Source organism: Hipposideros armiger, unplaced genomic scaffold (assembly GCF_001890085.2).
Source record: "Hipposideros armiger isolate ML-2016 unplaced genomic scaffold, ASM189008v1 scaffold_1395, whole genome shotgun sequence".
Classification (NCBI taxonomy): domain Eukaryota; kingdom Metazoa; phylum Chordata; class Mammalia; order Chiroptera; family Hipposideridae; genus Hipposideros; species Hipposideros armiger.
In genome coordinates this window covers 112,218-135,328 of record NW_017732745.1, presented here as the reverse complement: position 1 = coordinate 135,328, position 23,111 = coordinate 112,218, and the positions used below count along the sequence as shown (strand labels likewise).

Genomic DNA, 23,111 nt, shown 5'->3' with positions numbered 1-23,111 from the left:
AGTAAACTGCTGTGCTGTGAGTCATTAACCGTGTATTCTGGTGCGCCTTAAGGCCTTTTCCAATGACCTTTTCCCAGTGTACTCCAGCAAATGCTATGCCTTCGTACTCCACCACATTGCCCCAAGACATAATTACATGTCCTCCCAGGGGAGACAGCTGATATCATTCCATCAGGTCCCAGTAAGGCTGAGACGCCCCCCGAGAGAGCTTTACAGATATCATTCCATCCGGCCTCAGTTTTCCGAGACACTCTCTCGACTAATGGGTCAGAGGCTAATGCAGGGGGGGTGGTCTAAGAATTGGCTGTAAGGCGACAGGCCCTCATGCACCTCTCCAGCTCCTGGGCAGACCCTTGGTGGTGGGCCACGGCATCGTGATCCTGCAGCTTCTCTCTCATCCTCCATGAAGCCAGTGCACACACAACTTGCATTTTCAGAACTCGAGGTCTTCACTTAAGCAGTGCAGTCTCTGCAAGACCCTTCCCACTCCCAGTACCACCTCCAGGGCTCAGGTTAGTGGCACTTTCAGAAAGCCCTGCAGACAGTCCAATCAGGGGGTTCTCCTTCCTGGGAGAAAGGTGTGTCTTTCTTTGCAGGGACCTGGTATACTATCTATCTTCCCTCTCCCATAGAGTGTATTCATTGCCCTGGGGACACAAGCCCTTTCCTAACTCCATGCTCCTGAATCACCCCCCATAAAACCCACCTTTCCAAGCCTGATTTTCCTCTTCTGGGGCTTATTCACTAGCTTTTCCGAGGGCAAATGGGGGTTGTGCAAGCTCTATGAATGGGGTGAGCTCCGACGAGAGGAGGGGACCACCACACCTGCTCAGAGGGATCTGCTGGCGCAGAAGTTCCCAAAGCGCACCTTCACCTTTTACGGACCTCACAGCCTCCAGCTGTCCCCTCCGTGGATCCCTAATTCTCTAGCCTCCCGTCCTACCCACCCCTCCTCCACGCGCGGGCCTCAGGGAACTGTTTCTTGTTTGCGCTCATGTCACTAGCCCCCACGGTCCCGGGCCTACACTTACTCCAAAGGGCTCAGCTCTCGTCCCGGAGTGTCTTCCCATGGTCTCAGCTGCCTCAAAGTGGAGGCTTCTTTGGCTGAGAGATTGTCCCGCGTTTCCTCTGTACCTCCAATACTAGGTCCAGCAGAGCTCACAGCCACCATCCTCCGCGCGGAGGACTTCGTCTGGTACCCGGAAATAGGGGGAGCCAGGAGAGCTCTCTCTTTCAATTTCCCTCCCCAAACAAGAGGGGGAGGGGTGTGGCCGGGAACTAAAAGCAACTTCCCCCTCCTCTCTTGGAACTCCTGCGGTGGTCTCAGCCTTCCACACGCCCACCCAGCTTCATCCCGGAGCCGCCACATTTGGCTTTGGGGGGGACCGGTGGCGGCTACTTGAACACCAGAAAATGGGGTACTTGGAGCATCAGCAGCGGGAGGTGGGGGACGGCAAGGAAATGTCCCTAGAAAAGTACTGCAGACTTTCCCTGCTTCCTCCCGTGTTGCACCCGGGCCCCGCGAGGCATAACAAGACCGCGCGGGTGCGCGGCTAGAGGAGGGCGGAGGCCCCCTGGATGTCCTACCTCACGTCACAGTGCCCCAGCCGACCACGTGAGGGCGTGCCCTGTGTTAGTTCGGACAAATTAAAGCTGGTCCTATGGGCAGGCCTGGGGCTCCCAGGACGCGGTCAGGGCTTAGGTTCCCGTGGCGCACTCTTGGCGGCCGGCCGCAAAGCTCAGGGCCGTGGGGCCTCCCCCGGAGCCCGCGCTATTCGTCCCCAAACCTGATGCCCCCCTCCATTCGCGCTCCAGAAGCCTAGGGTTCCACTCCTCCGTTCCCTAATGCCGGACTCTTCCCGGGCGCAGGCCGCTTCTTCGCGGCGCCTCGGGCTCGGGGCCTGCCCAGGTCGCAAAGGTGGACTGCAGCCGTGCAGGGGAGGGGCGGTCCAGGAATCCAGCAGCCGGGGAAGGGGCTCCAAAAAGCACAAGTCAGAGCTGGCTCGGACCACGCTGTTGTTGTTCTCAACGTGGTCCGCCACGGAGCTATAAAAGCAGAGCGAGGCGCCCTCCTCGCCAGAGCGCTTCGCGCAAGCCCAGCGATTTCTGGCAGCGGCGGAGGCAGCGGCAGCTTTCCCGGGCGGATTTTCGGCTTCGCACCGACTACCCCAACGCTGTTCCCCGCTCCCATCCAGGCCCGGCCCGGGACGCCCGCCTCGGCCGGCGCGGTCCCCACCCCAGCCCTGCCGCCCGGCCCTAGGCCCGGCCGCGGCCGCTCCCGCCTGGAGCCGCCGCGCGCCCCCAGCCCCCCGGCGCCCCCTCGGCCTCTCGCCTTCCTCTTCCCCGCGCGGCCCCCAGGCTTCCGCGCTCCGCCCTCCACCAACCCGCTCGCCACTATGTCTGTGGAGCTCGAGGAGGCCCTGCCGCTGACGACAGTCGAGGGGGCGGCCAAAAAGGCTGCCAAAGCTGGTGGTTCGGCGGCGCTGTCCTCGTCTAAGAAGAAGAAAAACAAAAAGAAGAATCAGCCGGGCAAATACAGCCAGCTGGTGGTAGAGACCATCCGCAGGTTGGGCGAGCGCAACGGCTCGTCGCTGGCCAAGATCTACACGGAAGCCAAGAAGGTGGCGTGGTTTGACCAGCAGAACGGACGCACCTACCTCAAGTACTCCATCAAGGCCTTGGTGCAAAACGACACGCTTCTGCAGGTTAAGGGGACCGGCGCCAACGGCTCCTTTAAGCTCAACCGCAAGAAGCTGGATGGCGGCGGTGAGAGGCGCGGAGTTCCGGTGGCCGCCACCGTCCCTGCGGCAGCGGTGCACAAGGCCAAGAAGGCGGCCCCAGGCGCATCCGGCGCCCGACGCTCAGACCAGAATCCTGCCAAGGGCCAGAAGCCTGAGAAGCACTCGCACAAGAAGGGCGCCGCCTCGAAGAAGGACAAAGGCGGCAAGGCTAAGGCGGCGGCAGCAGCTGGGGGCAAGAAGGTGAAGAAGGCGGCCAAGCCCAGCGTCCCTAAAGTGCCGAAGGGTCGCAAGTGAGCGCGCGGGCCTGCAGGGCCGGCTTGGTGTTCGGTTTTTGTACCCCAAGTGTAGTTTTGTACGGTTACCCGGGTCCGGGCCGCTTGAGCGCAGCGAAGGGCCTGGGATCGCTGTGTCCCTCCCATCCCCCGCCCGCCGTGGTAGGTTTTTTTTGTTTGCTTTTAGATTTTGAAACGGTCCTGGCGACGCCTCCATTGGCTCTTCGCCCCCGGCAACGGCTGTCGCTATGGTTACCGGCCCCTAGGCGCCCTTTCCGGCTCCCCATTCTCTCCACCTTAGGGTGTGCGACAATCGCGCGGGCCTACGCGGCGCTTCCCTTCATCCGGTCAGTCTTTTGGGGTGCACAATAAATTCTTTAAACCTTTGAACCGGCCTCGTTTTCTTCCGAGTGAAATAGGTATGGGCGTGATCGGAGCACATCTTGGATGGGATGATGGACTCCAGGTCTGTTAGGGAGGTAGCCCTGGAGTCTTCTGCAGGGGAGGGGGCAGCCGGTTGACTCGAAGGGTCCTCGGGACTGATCTGGGAGCACAATTGGAGAGATGCTGGAGATAACCCTAGTCTGGTCTCCCACAAGGATCCCAGCCACCATGGGGTTATGGGGGAGCGGTGCTTTTTCAGTGTTAACTGGTTAGGGCCTCTCAGCTTTTACAAGGGCATACCAGGCTAGGCCTTTGCACAGACTATTCAGAATTCTGTGTGACCATGTTGATATGGCAGGGGTAGTGGGAATGAGGCCTTGGGCACTGAACACTTGGTCAGTGAGCACTGACCACAATCTGAGGTGTGGCTTGAGTAAGGCACTGATCCTCTCTGTTGGCTAATCTGGAGTGCTGATGGACTGGAGGGTTACTGGGCAAATTGGAAAGAAGGACTCTCAGTCCTGGAAGTTTGTTCTGTTGGGCAGTAGACTGAGGCCAGTCTGATAACATTACTATGAAAAGAAACCTGCAAAACAGGTTTTAGACAACCCTAAAACCTAGGGAATGTTGTTAAACAGTGGGTAGTACATATACCATGCTGAGCAGGTGTGGGCTGAGGTTAGGTGAGAAAGGCATTAAGATCTTTGGACCCCTGTGTAGACTACAGGTGGTGGGGGGGGAAGGGCAATAGGTTGGGAGGGGAAGGAGTACCACTAGGGAAGAGCCCCTGGCCTGCTGGTACCCCTGACCCAAGCATGGCAGCTACTACCCTTTCCTGACACACAAAGGGGTCACAGGGCAGACTGCAACTACCTACCACCTTGCAGACCCCCTACAGGGCAAGTGACCACTCCCTCTTAATGTTCTTAATGTCTTGCACGGGCTCCTCCCACTGCTTCCAGCCTCAGGGAACTGCAGGGCCAGGTGCTAGTGTAAATCTTACAACTGTTCCCTTCTGCGTTGGGCCCAGAGGACACTGCAGTGGGCAAAACCAGCACAAGTGCCTACCTTGCCTGACCTTCCCGTCACAGACACACTGCTTAGAACATAACATTATTCTCTAGACAGAAGTTCAGAGAGCAAGATGGGGTTCTGACCTGAGTGTGGAGACTTGTAACTCATGGTGGCAGGAAGCCTGTCATTAGGGCAGAGGAGGACATGTAAGGCTAGACTTGGCTGTGGCTGTTTTGGTTTTGGGGAACAGGGCATCCAGGAAACAGTAGTCCTCAGTTGGAGGCTAGGACAGTAGTGGGCCAGGGCTGACAGCTCCACCCACTCTGCTGGCCCATGTCCTGGTCACTTGGTGATCAGTAACAGCTTCATCTACTTGGCAGTTTTGCTTGGGGGGCAATGTTCCCGGTGCCAAGCTGCAAGGCCATTGTGTTAGCCCAGGTCCTGCCCCATACTGCCTGCAGGGCCAGCCAGTAGGCTACCAGTAGCTAGAGACCACGAAAGGCCTCACTCGGCCTACCCAGGATTCTGTGGCATGGTGCTCCTGACCAGTTAAATGTGATCCCTCAGAATCCACCCTCCTTCCTTAAACCAGAAACCCATCCCAGGTGCCACCTGGGCTCACTCTAAGGAGGCCTGAGACTTAGCTTTCTGTTCAGCTCCCAGGTGGCTCTGACATTCAGAGAGGGTTGGGGACGGCTACTGCGGGGGACCCTGGCACTTACATACTGCTCCTTCCTGCCCAGTAATTCACCCGGAGCTTCATCCCCTTCTTGGAGCCCTCCCTAACCAAAACCCTCCACCCTGATGACCATTTGTCCTTTGAGGACATCCAGAGCTCCAGGGCTCTCCAAGTGCCTTTCCAGATCATCTTTATTCCACATTGCCTTTCTGTATTTCCCACCAAAGTCCCTTTCCCCTTTGCTGCTCACACCTCCTGGCTCTCCCAGTAGCCTCGTCTTTGATGCTGCTGCACCCCTCTCATGTCACCCTCAGTTCCTTGATAACTTGGGCCCCTGGCTTGCTGTCTCCGCCACCCTAAGGCCTGCCTCCTCCAGGAGCACTGGAGCACCCAGTAAACCAGCCCTTGGGGCAGGCCTCTTACTTTTCTCATAATAAAGAGCAGTTTAATTTCCCCCTGGGGATACAACCCACGCTACTCTTAGGCCACATGGCTCTGGGATTCTGACCTCTTCAATCCCGGGGAATAGTTGCGTGACCCAAAGACATAGCCAGCCTTAGCAACTCACCCAGTCAATTCACATGGACCAACCTACCTAAACCTGTCCCTCTGCCACGGCAGGGCTTAGCACTGAAGCACAAGACCTGTTGGAGAGGTCTGAGCACTCAACACAAGGGTACTGAAATCTGTGTCCCAGGCATCAGACTTTAGGCAATGTGGCCAGAGGCAGCTCTATTAGTCATGAGGCAGCAACTACTATTGGGGCCACTTGCACTTGCAAAATGGGGGCAGTGACACTTGCAGAGGTATTGGGAGAACAGATTGCAGTCTCTTATACCAAGGGCCTAGTCCACAGCTGTTCATTCAGCACATACTGGCTGAACAGAGGCAGGGATGGGGGCGTATTAGAAATGCTCCCGGTTCTGGAGGAGCTCAGCCACATGCAGGACAGATAAACTAGCAGCTTCCGGGTAAAGCCATTCCAGGCTGGAGCAGCACTAACATAGGCCCCCAGGTATGGAAAAAGTTCCTGAGTTTGGGAAATGGTGAAAGCAGCAAGTTGACTGACAGATCATGAGGCAGGAATTGTCAGTGGGTCTTTTAATTTCCCGTATGAGTTCAATGGTGAAGCAGAACCAGAAGGGATATAGGCACACAACTGTCTATCTGATTTGCTACAGGGAACTGGCCTGCACACTTGTGGGACTGATTAAGCAGTTTCTGTAAGTTTGAATCTCTGTGACTGATGCTGGAGCTTGAGGTGCCCAGACAGAAGGTGAAGATCACACAAGCAGGCTGAATGAAACTCAGTAGCACAAACTGGAACCCCAGGATGACTAACACGTGTCCATTCTTGTTGCCTCTGGTGATAAGGGTATCCTTCAGAAAAACTGAAGGAGAATCCATGGAAAATAGAGTAATTGCAGGCCTAGTTGCTGCTCTACACCAAGGAGGTACATCAGCAGATCAGCAACTTAAATGGTTGCTTCCTTCTAAATCTGGCAAGTATCTGCCTTGTGACTCACCCTCACAGAAAACATACAAGTAAGTGAGTTTGGGGAAATGTAGTTCAGCCCAGACAAGTTGACCCAATACTAAGCCATCATAGTTCCCCATTATAAAATGTGTCTGAGTGTGAACAGGATGAGGGGAGACTAGACCAGGGTCTCAAACACAGAGGTGCACAGGCACCAGGCCAGACAGGGTAGTCTGGTCAACTGGAGGACACAGACCCCACCTGAATTGGGGTAGTGACTACCCAGTCCTGCTGATTGCTGCCAGGCAGCACTGTGGCTCAGTGTGGCCAGAGCTTCCCATTTTTTCAGAAAGCACCTCATGAAATGTTTCTAAGTACCCCCTCTAGAGGCAGAAGGAGTGTCCTGGGCCATTCAGGAGGTGTGGGGGAAGGTGCCTCAGACTGGCAATGGTCTCACATGAGGCTTGGTCATCTGAGGTGAGGCACTTCTCAAGAATTTTTTTTTTTAAGATTTTTATTGGGGAATTGGGGGAAGGGGAACAGACAAGTTGCTGACCTTTTGTTCTTCAGTCTAGTTGTGGAGGACGTTGCTTCACTGGCCCAAGTTGGCACCATCATTGTGCTCTTCCCGGGCGAGGCAGCTCAGTCGCCGGCTTCTGGACGGCCGCCCACAGCGGCTGCTGGCCGCTCATACGGTAGCTCATGGCAACACACTGCAGCAGGGGCTGCAGCCTACACCATCGCTGGCGACTCACAGCAGCTCAGCTCCAGGTTGAGCTGTTGTTCAGCATCTTAGCTGTAGAGGGCAGTGTCACTGGCCCTCATATGTGGGATCTGAACTGGGGCCCTCTGGCATCCCAAGCCTGCTCTTAACCAACGCGCCACTCAGCCGGCCCTCAAGAATTTTTTATGTGGAAACTACAAACTTTAATTTTTTTGTGAAACCTCCCATTTTTAAGATCTGGGCATAAAAAATATTCTATTTCACACCCATTAGGATGGCTACTATATAAAAAAAAGAAGTGTCAGTGAAGATGTGGAGCAATTGGAACCCTTGTCCATTATTGTGGGAATGTAAGATGGTGCAGCTACTGTGGAAAACAGTATGGGGGTTCTTCAAAAAAATTAAACATAGAATTACTATATGACCCAGAAATTCCACTTCTGGGTATGCACCCAAAATAACTGAAATAGAATTATTCACAATAGCCAAGAGGTGGAAGCACCCCAAGGGTCCATCATCAATAGATGGATAAACAAAATGTGGTCTATATATATATACAATGGAATATTATTCGGCCTTAAAAGGGAATTCTGACACATGCTACAACATGGAATGAATCCTGAGGACATTATGCTAAGGGAAATAAACCAGGCACAAAAAGACAAATACTGTATGATTCCACTTACATGAAGTATCTAGAAAAGGCAAATTCATAAAGATAGGATGTAGAATGGTGGTTGTCAGGGGCTGGGGAAAGGAGGAAATAAGGAGTTGGTGTTTAATGGGTACAGAGTTTCAGTTTTGCAAGATGAAAAAGTTCTGGAGATTGGTTGCACAACAATGTGAATATACTTAACATTATTGAACTGTACACTTAAAAATGGTTATTATAGTAAAGTTTATGTTATGTGTATTTCACCCCAATTAAAAATAAATACTGGGGCCGGCTGAGTGGCTTGTTGGTTAAGAGTTGGCTTGGGAGCGTGAGCTCTGAGCAGCAGGGCTGCCAGTTTGGATCCCACGTGGGCCAGTGACGCTGCGCCCTCTACAGCTAAGATGGTGAACAGCTTGACCTGGAGCTGGGCTGCCATGAATCACCGGTGATGGCGTAGGCTGCAATGGGGCTGCAGTGGGCTGCTGTAAGCTACCATGAGTGGCCGGCAGCCAGCGAGAGAGGCCGGCAGCCGCCATCCAATTGCCAGCTACCCATCTGCCTCAGTCGAGAAGAGTGCAATGATCAGAATACCAACATGGGCCAGTGAAGTGACGTCCTCCACAACTAGACTGAAGAACAAAAGGACAGAAACTTGTCTGTTCCCCTTCCCTGATTCCCCAATGCTGTTCCCTCCCCCAATTCCCCAATAAAATCTTTAAAAAAATTAATCAATTAAATAAATACTGTATGGGCCAAACAAAATCATGTGTGAGCTCAATGTGGCCTGCAGTCTCCCCTTTATCACTCAACTTGATCTTCTATGAAGGCCCTTCTGGCTGCTTCACAAGATAAGAAGCCTTGGATGGTAGTGTTCTGAAGAAGACTGAGACAAAGGAAGCCGTAAGCGGTGAAATCCAGAGACCCGGAATTCCGGTCCTGAGGGTCTGCACCAGGGGTAACAACCTTTTCATACAGGGATTAGGATTCCAGTCTTGTGCAATGCATCCTACAGACATGTGCTTCCAGAGGTCCACCTTTTCTCGCCCACCTTCTGTGCCTCCCTCCCAGCTCCTATTTTTCTTGTGGCTGCCTCCACTAGGAGCTAAAGAGTGTGGCAATGGGGCCCTGCACCAGCCTGGCTGCCCTTTAAAATTTGTGTTGTTCAGCTTGATTGTCCAACCCCTTTCATTGATGCCTCCAGCTCTTCCAACTAATCCTCTAACTTCTGTGGCCCACCGGGAGTTTTGCTCACAGAGCCTGCAGCATGCCTCCCTTCCCTTAAGTCCTGGGACGCAAGGTTGGTTGGGGGGAGGTCCTCATCTATCTCCACATGAGGGACACCAGCCCAAAGGCAAGTTCCTAGTCTCCACCAACCAGCATCTGTTGCTCTGGGTTCCTGGGAGTTGAATTGTGAGCACCCACTCTCATGGCTTAAAGATGGGCAAACCAAATCTCAGACAGAACAAAGGACTTGGTCAGTTTTTCATGTACTGGGAACTTTCCCATGCAACCTGAGCCAAAGCTCCTTTTCCTAAGGAATGAAGGTCCACCCTTCCAATTACTTGCTCCTTGCTCTGGTTAAGGGGAGAGAGGGTGTACAGGCCCAGATGGGGATCTAGGAGGCCACCCATTACTCTCTCTGGTTCCCACCACCAACCTGCCCTCCGAGCTTTTCAGGCAGCAAGCAGGATCTTGTCCAAACTCCAAGCTTAGATACCCCCCCCAGACCAGGAGCCTCTTGGATTTGTCCTCACCTTACCTATGTCAAACTGTGTGCCCTTGGACAAGCCTTTCCCTTGCCTGGGTCTGTTCTGCCTCTGTACAAAGCAGGGGCAGGCTTTAGGCACACACGCATAGCACCAGGAGATGGATCCAGGTGGACTGCAGAGGAATGGAGGGCGGACACCTGTCTATTAGGACTTGGGGTGCTGGGGACCTTCTGCCTCCTCTAAGGCTATATAGAGCAGGAAAGAATCCCCTAAATTAGGACTGGAATCAAGCCTGGTCACTGCACTGGTTGGGGGATTAGGAACGGCTGCCATCTGGGAACCCAGCCCAGGAACCAGACAACCATATCCTAGGACTGTCCTACCTGCCCCAGAGAAAAGCTGGGGTCTTGGCCTGACTTGGCTACACCCAGACAGTCTTGTGAAGGCTGCCCTTTTTGTCCCTGAGATTTGTTCTTTACAAACAAAGGACAGGATTAGATGCTCCACTGCTCTAGTAAGCAAGATTAAGTACCAGCAAAAGATGGTAAAATAGGGGATTTTTATGCTCAGGAAATAGGTGACAATTTGGAAAGTAATTTGGCAATACCTAGTAAAGCTAATGATCCAGATAGAAAAAAAAAATTGCAGAATAAAATACCCAAGGTAATATCATTTATGTAAACCTGAAATCACAAGATATGTTATCAGATACAAGAATGTGCTTTTAACGTCACATTTATGTGAAAGTATAAAAACCTAAATGAAAAGGACATGTTCCTGAGAACATTCTATTCTTTCATGTTAAAATGAAAAGACCCTACCAAACTGATTTACAACCCTGACAATGGGGAGAAAGTCATAAAAAATAAAGGGAATTTTTGTTGTTGTTGCTTATTAAGCCTGAAGTAAATATGACAAAAGTCATAACAGTCAATCTTCTGGTAAGTTACATGTATTTTTAAAATCTCTCAGTAAAATAACCAAAACACCATGCAAATCAGCCCAAACAAAACTGGAGGTGGTGGTCAGAGCGCCCCTGGTCTTTAGTGCACGGTGCCTGAGAACTAACCACCACCAGCAGCCAACCCTGCCTCCTCAGGCTGGAAGGGTGAACCTACAAGGAATTTAGAGAAAGGAAGGGTGGGTGGGTCACTCCAGGGATCAGGGTCAAAGATCACGCCCCCTCTTGGCTGGCTCCCCACCCCACCCAGGACCTGCTGTGAGGCGCCAGAGCTGCTCTCTGATTGGTGGAAATTAAGACCCCGATTTGCATAGATCCTGGACCAGTGTCCCACCCATGGTTCTGTGGCAGCTGGGGCGGGCACTGCCCTGTTCTGTGGTCACCTCAGGGCCTGCTTCTGTCCAGCCACCTAGCATTTTACAGGGCCTTGTCTCTCAGAAGCCCCAAAGAGGCAAAAGCGGACCAGCCCTGGCGTTTCTGGAGATTCATTTGCTCCTTCCTCCAGGATCCCTGAGCAGGCCCCCTCCTGTCACAATTGTTTAATTGCCAGCTGTGGCACCTGGTTAATGCCTGTGGCTCCTTGCCTAGCACAGGGCAGGGCATGCAGTAAGTGCTCACATTCATCAAACAAATATTTGCACACTTACTGTTAACATTGGGAGAAAAAAATGGTGAAAAAGCGGTTCCTGCTTTCATGAAACCAATGATCTGGGTGGGGAGAGGGACAAGAGATAACCACCCCCAATAAATATCTAATTATTAAGCGATTCAATGCCAAGGAGGGGCCTACAGAGCAAATCACGGGCTCTGACCAGGCTGGGGCAGACAGATGGTCAGCTCCCACTCCCACCCCAAGCCCAAGTCACCCTCTGTGTCCTCTACCCAGATGCTGGGGCTCTGGATAGGCCTGGAGGGCTGTGACTGGGACTTCTCCTCACCCCAGACCCTATTCTCCCTGTGTAAGGGCAGGTCTTGGCCTCTGTACCCTGTTCTTTCCTCAGCCCCTCGTGTTTGGCAAGCACTCAGTCAGGTTGATTTTAAGCTAAAGGATTCAGACAACTGCCAAGATTGAAAGAAAAGAGACTCAACAAAGAACCTCCCACTAAGCCTTATCAGTTTCCAAAAAAGCAGTTTTGTCTACAGGAAGCCGAAAACGGTAAGATCCAGAACAATCCCTACCTGTAGCAGCATTTTCTGAAATGTAGACAGTTTTTCAAATATAATTTATTCAGAAAAAAACCCAAAAACAATGTTTTAAGAACTTAGCTGCAAAAGACTGAAAGAGCCCAAAGGCTGAGCAGAAAAAGGCCTTTGCTAGCAGTACCAGGTCAGGTTGGGGCTGAGAACTGGCAGTAGGGTCAGACTTTGAGGGAAGGTTCTACCAGTGTTACCAGGAGAGGGCCACAGGTATAATGTACCCCTTGTGAGTTGATGGAGGTGGCCCCGCTTCTTCCTAGGCTGCCCACAGCCCCACTGTGGGTTCTTGGTCACAGCCAGGGAAGCCATTCCCCCATGAACCCACAATAGTCAACTAATATTGTGCTACCTCCTCCCAAAGCAATCCATACACACACAATACAAGAATCTGTTAGCAGCAGCAGTATTTAGTGCAGCAAACCCATGACCTTGATCTTTGAAAGTCCTGCATTACTGGCTGTGAGGCCGCTTGGCCACTGGCTCCTCGGCCACTGGCTCCTCCTCCTTCTCCTGCTTCAGCCATTGCTCCAGGAGTCCAGTGCGGCCTCTCTTGGTGGGGAATGGCTTCTGCAGGAACTGGCTGGACCAAAGGGGCACACCTGACTCTTCCTTTTGGGGTATTTTGGGGCCTTCCTTTTTGGGTGATTTTGTGGCTAGCCACTGCAACATCTTCTGGCTGCTGCCACTTGCCTTGAGCTCCTAGGAAAAAGACAAAAAAAGCTCAAACTACCCAGCTCAAGCTCTTGGGAAAAGGCCAACTCCAAGGAAGAAATGGGAAGAGGCATTAAGTACTGATACATCTTGAAAATGTTACTAAGGGCCAGATAGGGCCCACTAGTGAGAGGTGGAAGGAGAACAACAACTGAGTGTGCCCTAAGGGGTGCAAGGCGGTCAGAGGAGGCTTTACAGAGGAGGTGTGTGGAGCCAGTCAGAGAAGAGAAATGACGGGCATTCAAACATGCAGAGAATGAGGCATTCTCAGCGAAAAGAATGCAATTCATTGTGACCAGGCAGAGTATTGAGAAATGAAGCTGGTGAGATGTGGGTTCAAACAGCCCGCATGATGAGGGGATTCAGCCTAAGGCTGAACAGGCTGTTTCCCTGACGTGCAGCCCCTCTGCACAGCCTCTCCTTTCCCAGTGTCGCTCTTCTGACTTCCTTACCCATACCCCATTGCTGAACTGAAGGTTCTGAATTCATATTATGCCACTTCTCCAGAATGTGAATTTTTTCTACAGTAAAGACCATGGCGGAAATGGGGCAGTGTCTAGTGCAAAATGAATCATTTTTAGTGATAACTAATAAAAAAAAGTCTCAGGGTTGTAGGAGTTTACAGAAAACTGAGACAAAAGAAAAAAGATGACACTGACTGTGGGTGTGGAAAACTTTAAAAACTTAAAGCAAAATGGAGGGTAGCTGTTCTCGCAATCATCATCCTTAACACTTATCGGGCATTCTAACATGCCTGTTCTAAGAACACTCAGAGCCGTGTCCTATTCCATGTCCCTCTATGCCACTTAAAAACCTTTACCCCAAATGTCAGCAGGGACAGCTTTTTGCTCTGGAGCTCCCCTCCCCATTGCAGGCCTTTTGCTTTTTCACCTTTCTTTCAGAATACATCGTCTGGATGCTTACCAATTCTAAGAAGTTAAAGTTTATAGCAGGAATGTTCTCAAATTGTCCTGAAGGAGAGAACAAGGATTGAAACTCCTCCAACTTGTATTTTGGAAAGCAGAAGTACAGAGATGAGAATAAAAATTCCAGTTGGTTACAGAGAGAGATACAGTTACAGTCAAGGGCTCCTTTGTCTTTCTCACAAGCGCCCTCTAGATTAGGGATCCTCAAACTTGGCTTACTACCAGACTCACCAAAAAAGCTTCTTAATGCTACAGGAGCCCAAGCTTAGTACTGAATATTGATCGACTCAGTAGGTCTAGATAGGGTACAGCACTTACTTTGAAAGCATTCTCCTTTGATTCACTGCTCTGCTCAGCCTTGCCATGAATAAGGAATATGAGTTTTGGGTGGTTTAAATTAAAGCTCTGAGAGTAAAGCTCTGGTCCTAAAAGAAAATGCTATACTGACAGAAGACAGAAAGCTCAAAAAGGACTGTCAGAATCATAGGCCCTACCTTTTTGACCAATAAGTTGACAGGAACCAGACACTCAAGAGTGTTGTTTCGGGAGTTGTTCACTACAGTAGAGACTGGATGGAAGGTGATGTTCTCTGTTGGGTGGATTAACTTCAGAGCTTCCTGAGTTGAGACTTCGCCAAAGTCAAGCCATTTAGAGACTGCTTCCTCTCCATCTAATATGGCAGGCATCCTGGCCAGCGAGGTCAAGAAATTGGTTGGGAGAGGCATAGTGAGGATAGGGAGAGAAGAGAGAGACACTTGAGTCAGCTGACAGATACCACAAATTATTACAAGGAGAAGCTCGCCCTCTCTCTGTGCCTCACATTCTGACTGCTGCCATATGCTCCTTGACAAGGCATGAAATTCAAAACTAGGAGAGCCAGCTTATGAAGTTTTAGGATAGGCCTGGCCGAGTGGCTCAGTTGGTTAACAGCACGAGGTCTGAGCAATAGGGTCGCTGGTTCGATTCCCACATGGGACAGTGAGCTGCATCTGAGCTGAGCTGCCACTGAGCTGGTGAGTGCGCGTGCTCTTAACAGCAAGGTTGCTGGTTTGACCCAAATGGGTTGGTGGGCTGTGCATCCCCTGCAACTAAGATTGAACACGGCACCTTGAGCTGAGCAGCCATGAGCTGCTGACGGGCGGCTGGATGGCTCAGTGTGCAACAAGGTTGCCAGTTTGACTCCCACATGGGATGGTGGACTATGCCCGCCCTCCGCCCCGCAACTATTGGGCTGTTGGAAAAGTCATGACGCATGTTTGCAACACATAGCACTAGTTCATTTTTGGAAGTACTAGAGTCATTCGCATCTATGTTATTGCTATGTCATTTGACAGCTGACAGTTCTAGCTTCATTCTAAAAGAAATTGAGCAATTTGGTTGAGTTTGGAGATTTTATAAGTTGAAGATGGAAGACCAAACTGTGCATTTTTGCCATATTTTACTGTTTTACTTCCATAAAGGGAAGAACGCGCATCAAGCTTGTGAAAAGTTGCATCAAGTTTACGGTGACAACGCTCTACAAGAATGTCAGTGCCAATGATCCAACGATGGTTCACGAAATTCCGTGGTGATTTTTTTTTAAAGATTTTTATTGGGGAATTGGGGGAATGGGAACAGTGCTGGGGAATTGGGGGAAGGGGAACAGACAAGTTGCTGTCATCTTGTTCTTCAATCTAGTTGTGGAGGACGCTGCTTCACTGGCCCAAGTTGGCACCATCATTGCGCTCTTCCCGGGCGAGGCACATCAGTCACGGGCTTCTGGATGGCCGCTCACTGCGGCTGCTGGCCACTCACGCTGGCTGCTGGCTACATACGGTAGCCCATGGCAACCTACTGCCACAGGGGCTGCAGCCTATGCCGTCGCCAGCGACTCATGGCAGATCAGCTCCAGGTTGAGCTGTTGTTCAGCATCTTAGCTGTGGAGGGCAGTGTCACTGGCCCTCATATGTGGGATCCGAACCGGGGCCCTCTGGTGTCCCAAGCCAGTTCTTAACCATCGCGCCACTCGGCCGGCCCTGTGTTGGTGATTTTGATCTCAATTACACTCCTCGGTCAGGAAAGCCCACCGAGGTTGATGACAACAAAATAAAGGCACGTTACACAACACGAGAGATTGCAGGAACATTGAACATCCATCATTCAAGCGTTCACGACCACCTGAAGAAGCTGGGATACATAAACAAGCTCGATATTTGGGTTCCGCATGAATTCAAAGAAGTTCACTTGATGGCACGTATAAACATCTGCCATATGCTCATTAAAACGTGAGGAAAATGATCCTTTTTTGAAGCGACTGATAACTAACTGGTGATGAGAAGTGGATTGTTTACAACAATGCGGTGCGCAAATGATCTTGGTCCCAACAAAGATTCGCCTCAAACGACATCGAAAGCAGACATTCATCAGAGGAAGGTTATGCTCTCAGTGTGGTGAGATTATAAAGGTGTCGTGTTTTTCGAGCTCCTACCAAGGAACCAAACAATCAATTCAAATGTGTACTGTTGGTATTTGGATAGTTTGAACAAATCCATCATCCAGAAACGTCCAGAGCTTGTTAATTGTAAAAAGAGTTGTGCTCCATTGTGACAACATGAGACCCACACACAAGTTTGATCACCCATAAAAAATTATTGGAGCTTGGATGGGATGTGTTGCCACCCCCACCATATTCGCCTGACCTTGCACCGTCAGACTTCCACTTGTTTTGCTCTCTTCAAAACTCCTTGCGTGGTATAATGTTCAATTCAATGAGGCTGTAAATCAGCACCTTGTTCAGTTTTTCGCAAATAAAGACAGGTCCTTCTATGAACAAGGAATTATGAAGCTCACTATAACAGGAGAGCACATCCAACCCACACAAGGGACACCCCTGGAATAATCAGCTCAGGTGGCCACTGTGCCCCACAGCACACCTACTATATATAAGGCCACTATATATAAGGCCACTCTACCAAGACAGGGGCGTAGCAGCTCTCTACCTAATACACAGAAATAAACACAGGGAGGCACCCAAACTGAGGACATAAAGACACATGTCCCAAATGAAAGAACAGGACAAAGCTAAAAAAAAAAAAAAAGGAAAAAAAACCTAACAAAATGGAGGTAAGCAATCCACTAGATACAGAATTCAAAACGCTGGCTATAAGGATGCTCAATGAACTTAGAAGAAAAGTAGATGAACTCAGAACTTCAACAAAGAGATAGCAGGCATAAAAAAGACATAGAAACCAGTCAGGAATGAAGAATACAATAATTGAAATGAAGAACACATTAGATGGAATCAACAGCAGATTAGATGAAGCAGAGGATCAAATTAGCAATTTGGAAGACAAGGTAGTGGAAAACATCCAATCAGAACAGCAAAAAGAAAAAAGAACCCAAAAAAGTGAGGATGGTTTAAGGGGGCCTCTGGGACAACATCAAGCATAACAACATTAGCATCATAGGGGTTACCATAAGGAGAAGAGAGAGCGAGCAAGGAATTGAAAACCTATTTGAAGAAATAATTTGAAGAAGACTTCCCTAACCTGGCAAAGAAAATAGTCCAGTAAGTGAAGAGAGTTCCAAACAAGAAAAACGTGAAGAGGCCCAGACCAAGATACATCGTAATTAATGTGCCAAAGTTTAAGGACAAAGAAAGATTACATACTAGGGAGCTCCCATAAGACTGTCAGCTGATTTCTCAACAGAAACTTTGCAGGACAGAAGGAATCTGCACGAAATATTCAAAGTGATGAAAATAAAGGACCTACAACCAAGATCACTCTATGTAAGAGGGCTATCATTTAGAATTGAAGGAAAGATAAAGAGCTTCTCCAACAAGAAAAAGCTGAAGGGGTTCATCACTACCAAACCAGTATCATAAGAAATGTTAAAAGGGCTTTTTGAAAAAAAAGAAGAAAAATATGAGTAAGAAAATATCATAAAGAAAATAATTCTCACTGACAAAGGCAAATACATAATAAAAGTAGTATGTCAACCAACACTAAAGCTAGTACAAAGATTAAAAGGCAAAAAAAGTAGAAAGATCATGTGTAATTACAACAGTAAATTAAGGGATACACACAAAAGAAATGAAAAAGATGTAAATATAGAGGGGGTTGGATAAAAATAGTGATTATAGAATGTTTTCAAACTTAAGTGACATTCAGCTTAAAGTAAACGGCTATAAACACAGCTTGATAAATGAAGCACATGGTAATCACAAACCAAAAACCTACAAGAAATATACAAGAAAAAAAGGGAAAGGAATCTGAACACAACATGACAGAAAGTCATCAACATACAAAAGAGAAAGGAACAGAGAAGAACTACAAAAACAATCAGAAAACTATAAAATGGCAATAACACGTCTAAGCTTCTTAGCTCAGTGCATGCTAAGCAGTGCATGCAAATGGAAACTTTTAAGTATTGAGGAGAAGCTTGAAATAACAAAGCATCTTGAAAGTAAAAAGAGAACATGTGATATCTGCTGAGCAACAAACATAAAAAAATCCACATAAATAACAACATTGTGAAAACAAAAGGAACATTCATTGATGGGACAACTTCAAGAAGTGTTGTGAAGTCAATATCAATCAGGCCTAAAGGAATAGAAGCAATGGAAAGATTCTTTAGCATATGGACTGAATGCCAAACAGTGAAAAAAGTGAAAGCTTTCTCACAAGAAGGAAGCACTATCTATACATAAAGACCCAAAAACCACAGAAGTGGCTCATTTTAGTGCTACTAATGGCTGGTTTGGTGGTTTCAAACACTGATGCAATTTCCAAAGCTTTCAGCAATTGGGAGAAGACATGAGCACAGATGAAAATGCTGCTAAAGAGCTTCCATCAGTGAAACAAATGTTAATTGAAGGAGAAAACTATGCATTGGATCAAAATCTTCAATTTTGGTTAAATAAGTATATTATAAAAGCATGCCTCAAAGTACTATACTTCAAAGGGAGAAAAGCCTACGATTTAAGACCACAAAAGATCATAACTTTTGCATAATCTTCCTTCCACCACTTCACAATAACTCACAAGCTGCAACTCCTCTGACACTCACTTCCACAAGCAAATGGGTCTTTTTAAGATAAAATGCCATATTTATTATAGTATCTATGTATTTCTTAACCACTTAATGTATAAAACTGGTAGTTTTTAATAGATTCCTATTATTTTTTAATGTGTCACTGACAAAGTTTTTAAGTGTTGTCCTCTTAACCCCACTTTTACCATAAATTCTGTGGTTTTCATTGTACAATTTTGCATAATGTGGTGATTTTTAGGAACGCATGTCATATTTATAGTCAAACTGACTATAACCCTATTTTGCAAAGCAACTGTCTTAGTTTTCTACTCTCTAAATGTGTGCATACAGAAACTTTAAATTCCAAAAGTTACCTATCTACAAGTAAAGAGGACAAACCTTTCCCCGAATCCTCTTGGACCCAGGGATAAGAAGTGTGACTTGCCTATGGTGGATGTCATTCAAGCCTTTGCAGGAATCCACTGTGATGATGGTGAAGGAATACAGGCTGTCTCCTCCCTCTGGTGGCTCCCAGCAATCAAAGATCCCGGCCATTGTTAGCAGCCTCCAGTTGTCCCAAACTTTCTCCCAGTCCTCAGGACTGCTGACAGCACCAATGCTGGCTGACTGGAAGCAAAATACATTAGCAGATTAGATACTCAGCAGCCTTCTTCTACATGCGGGATGGGCACCTTAACAATCACTACAGACTTAAGAACACTGCAGTCATTTGAGAGGTAATGTAGCCGAAGCCTTATTAACTCCTCTTGATCCACTGTCACGGAAAGAGGAGACTTGGTGGCAAGTACCCATCAAAGCGATAGATTTATGGCTTCTTAAATGTTTTCAGAACACAATTTAACACCTTCACTAGGCATTCAGGCCTTCTATGATCTGGCCAATCATTCCAGCTTTCACTTACAGTGTTAATCTGAACCAAGCCCAGCTGTTTGTAAATGAAGCTCTCATGCAATGTTGTTGCCACGGTGTCTTGCTGAAGCAACTTTCCCTGCCCAAAATGTCCTTCCCACCCTTTCTTATCATGCCAAATCCTACTTACCATTTAAGATTCAGTTCAAGGCCTAGAATACAGAAGCTAAAAGGGTGTCACCTCCACCTTAACAAGAAGGAAAAAAGCTAGATGATCTACAAAATCATAGCTTTTCTTAAACTCATTAGAAAACTGAGGTCACAGGGCAACCAATTAGCCTGGACTTTATAGAAAGACAGGGGCCTCCAAGGGGAGATAAGACACAAGCACTGGCTTACCAGTGGAAACAGGAGGAAGGCAGGGCCTTCAAACAGTAGATAAGAATTCAGATAAAATTATTATCAAATTGCTAAATGCAGAGTGTGGTCTAGCCTAAGAATATGGAATCCCTGGGAGATACAATACAACAGCAGTGTTTGCATTAGCTTGCGGACTGTTTTCCACAGATCTCCCTGGGTGCTCACATGCAAGACTGGGGGGCAGGGCAGGACAGTGGAGAAAGCTTTCCTTGCTGGTGCATGCCTAGAGGAGCGGAGCTCTTCTTTTTCTGGAAAGGCATGAATCCTCATTTGATCACTTCTCCTCTAAGGCATAAAAGCCTTAAGGGGTCAGGGGAAGGGTAATAAACCCTATCACCCTTAAGATACAGGCAAAGACTCACTGAGGCTGGGAAAGAGTAAAAGAAAAAAAAAACCCTCTACTACCCTGGGGAAGGAGCAAGATCACTGAGAAAGGCTGAGCCTTAGAGCCAGATGCACAACTCTGCTTAACATTGAGACAGAGCAAAGACAACAGAGAATGCTCTCTAACCCCCTTCAGATTACTGGCAGCAAGTGACAAGCAGTAGCAGTCTAATTCTGGAGTAGGGGCAAGAGCATGGAGAGAGCCTCTCTAAGGCACAGGTTCAAAGGGAAACACTACAGCTGAAGGGAGTAGAACTATTGAGAAAAACTATCTAGAAAACCAACACATACCATAATCACAAGGTCACACCAGAGAAATTTAAAACCAGTGGTGAGCAAAGATAATAACAACAAAAACCCAAACCCAGTTCAGTTCCTGACAAGACCGACTTAATCTCACACGTTAATGGCCTAACAGAAGGATAACTGTATCCATTTCCAGGCATAAGTATTATTTATCTCAGTCTCTATCCTACATACTATGGCAATGAATAAAAAATTACAAGACATAAAAAAGCCAAAACAAACACGCAAAAAACAACCAACTTCCAAGAGATACAGAAATAAACAGAACCAGACTCAAAAGATCACATTTTCCAAATGCTGAAAATTCCAGGGAATTTAAAATAAGTATAATTGATATGTTAAAGGCTCTTGTAGAAAAGGCAGGCAACATGCATGAACAAATAAGGAATTTTTGTGAAATTAGAATCAGTGAACTTAAAAACAGGTTAATAAAAATTACCCAAACTGAAACACAGAGAAAAATTAATGAAGCATACAAAAGTGAACATCCAGGAACTACGGACAACGTCAATTTGTCCAACATACGTGTAATTAGAATCACAGAAATAGAAAAGAAAATATGCCAAAAGAAATATTTAAATAATGACTAAGAATTTTCCAAAAATTATGAAAGACTCCAAGTAGCTCACAGAACATGCCAAACACACACACACACACACACACACGCACGCACACACCCTATACACATTATAATCAAACTTCTGAAAACCAAAGAGAAAATCTTAAAAACACTGGGGAATGAGGAGTGGTGGAAGTAGGAATACATAATACAAACAGCACACACACACACACACACACACACGTCGCGTGCGAATTACAGTAGGCTTCTCAAAAGAAAGTATGAGAGCCAGAGACAATTAAGTACCTTTTTTCTTAAAGTGCTGAAAGAAAAACCAAAAAACTGCCAACCCAAAATTTTATAGATAGTGAAAATACCCATTAAAAATGCAGATAGTGGCTGCCAGGTGCTGGGGGCAGGGAGTGACTAATAATCGGTATGGGTTTTTTTCTGGGGGGGGGGTGATAACTGAAGTTAGTGATGATGGTTGCTCAACATTTTGAATAAACTAAACCCCTATATACTTTAAAAGGGCAATTTTTTGGTAAAGATTTTATTGGGGAATTGGAGAAGGGTAACAGTGTTGGGGAATTGCGGGAGGAGAACAGCCAAGTTGTTGTCCTTCAATCTTAGTTGTGGAGGGAGCAGCAAGCTCAGCTCCAAGTCCAGTCGCCATCTGGCTGCCTGTCAGCAGCTCACGGCCACTCAGCTCAAGGTACCATGTTCAATCTTAGCCGCGAGTGGGCATAGCCCACCATTCCATGCAGGAGTTGAACCGGCAACCTTGTTGTTAGGAGCACGTGTTCTCAAAAGCTGAGCCATCTTGCCACCTGTTGGCAGCTCAGCAGCAGCTCATTTGGGGCGCAGCTCACTGGCCCATGTGGGAATCGAACCGTTGACCCTTTCGCTCAGAGCTTGCGCTCTTAACCAACTGAGCCATTCGGCCGGCCCTAAAAGGTTAAATTTTATGATATGTGAATTATATTTCAATAAGGAAAATCATGATTATTGAAAAAAAACGAAAAACTAGATTTTTGACAAACAAAAATAGAATCCATTATGGTAAAAATGAACTGGCACTTTAAGAAAACTGACCTGGGAGCTGGAACGTCAATGGATGGAGCCGGGCTTCCTGTTACTCTCTAGTTCTGACTTCCTGTTAAACGTTCTGGTTCTAACTTCCTGCAGTAGGGGGGCATATGTATAGGGGCCATCTTGGGAGAGCTCTCTCTTGGCATGTGAGTGGCCGGCTGAAGGTGGTTTTATTATTTTTTTAATTTTAATTTTAATTTTTTTTAGCTGAGCCATCCTGCTACCTGTTGCTCAGCAGCTGCTCAGCTCAGGCTGGACTCGAACCGCTGTTGCTCAGAGCTCAAACTCTTGAGTGAGCTCTTAACCAACTGAGCCACTTGGCCGGCCCAAGGTGGTTTTATTTTTTTCTTTTCCTGAATAAACCCTCTTTTTGGCAGACTATCTAAAAGGTTATTTTGTCTAATCAACATTTGTGGGGGTGGGGGTAGGGGCTCGTCCGGGATACAGAGAAGAACGAACTCTGGTGGCTTCCGAATGGTGAGCAAACCAGCTTTGGGGCATCACTGAGCTGTTTTGGACTCGATGCTTTTGCTCTCGGCTTAGAGGCATTGGGTGAGTTCTCTCCTGGATCTGAGCCGACTCTTTATGTCTGATGCTCTCCAGGCTTTATTCGGGAATTGTTTAAAAACATTGTGTGTGTGTGTGTAAGTGTGAATGCGTTAAAGGCCTCTTTGTCTATGTTGTCTGAGTACTCATTGTGGCACATCGGCTTGAATTCTTCGGAAAACAAGCTGTCCTTCGAAACAAAGACTGGCTTTTGTCTAAAGTCCCTTTGAAGGTAGAGGTTATTTCTACTGAAATTGGTCAATTTGGGGAGGTATTAGACTGTGCCATCTCACTGAGAGGGTGAGAAGAGTGCCAACCAGCTCAGCCTATAACTTAACTCCCTGAGAGTTGGTTATTTCCCAGGAACTGGCTTTTACCCTTTGGCCAGGTTCTCAGTGATCAGACTGTTCCAAAGTGAGGTGAGCTGAAGACCTGCAGGTTGCTCGAGTTGTGAACTGTTTTGGGCCCAGT

General features: G+C 48.0%; 2 protein-coding genes across 8 annotated transcripts in view; one reads left to right on the top strand and one right to left on the bottom strand.

Moving 5' to 3' along the window:
- The first annotated feature begins 225 nt into the window (after positions 1-225).
- H1-10 (H1.10 linker histone) lies at positions 226-3,403 on the top strand. Its single transcript, XM_019633742.1, has one exon. It carries the CDS (start codon positions 2,397-2,399, stop codon positions 3,033-3,035), a length of 639 nt encoding a protein of 212 aa, XP_019489287.1. The 5' UTR covers positions 226-2,396; the 3' UTR covers positions 3,036-3,403.
- An 8,417-nt stretch (positions 3,404-11,820) lies between these two features.
- The window catches only part of HMCES (5-hydroxymethylcytosine binding, ES cell specific), a 32,652-nt gene continuing 21,361 nt past the window's right edge, over positions 11,821-23,111 (bottom strand). For all 7 annotated transcript variants that reach the window (XM_019633748.1, XM_019633750.1, XM_019633754.1 and 4 more), the window contains 3 exons: positions 18,909-19,090; positions 13,945-14,137; positions 11,821-12,512 (listed from right to left, as the gene is read on the bottom strand). In XM_019633748.1, the coding sequence (XP_019489293.1) occupies positions 12,264-12,512; positions 13,945-14,137; positions 18,909-19,090 (624 nt within the window). In that variant the 3' untranslated portion in view covers positions 11,821-12,263. The remainder of the gene's footprint in view (positions 12,513-13,944; positions 14,138-18,908; positions 19,091-23,111) is intronic.

Excerpts from the sequence above, each read along its gene's own strand:
- H1-10 (XM_019633742.1), top strand. The coding sequence starts at position 2,397 with ATGTCTGTGGAGCTCGAGGAGGCCCTGCCGCTGACGACAGTCGAGGGG.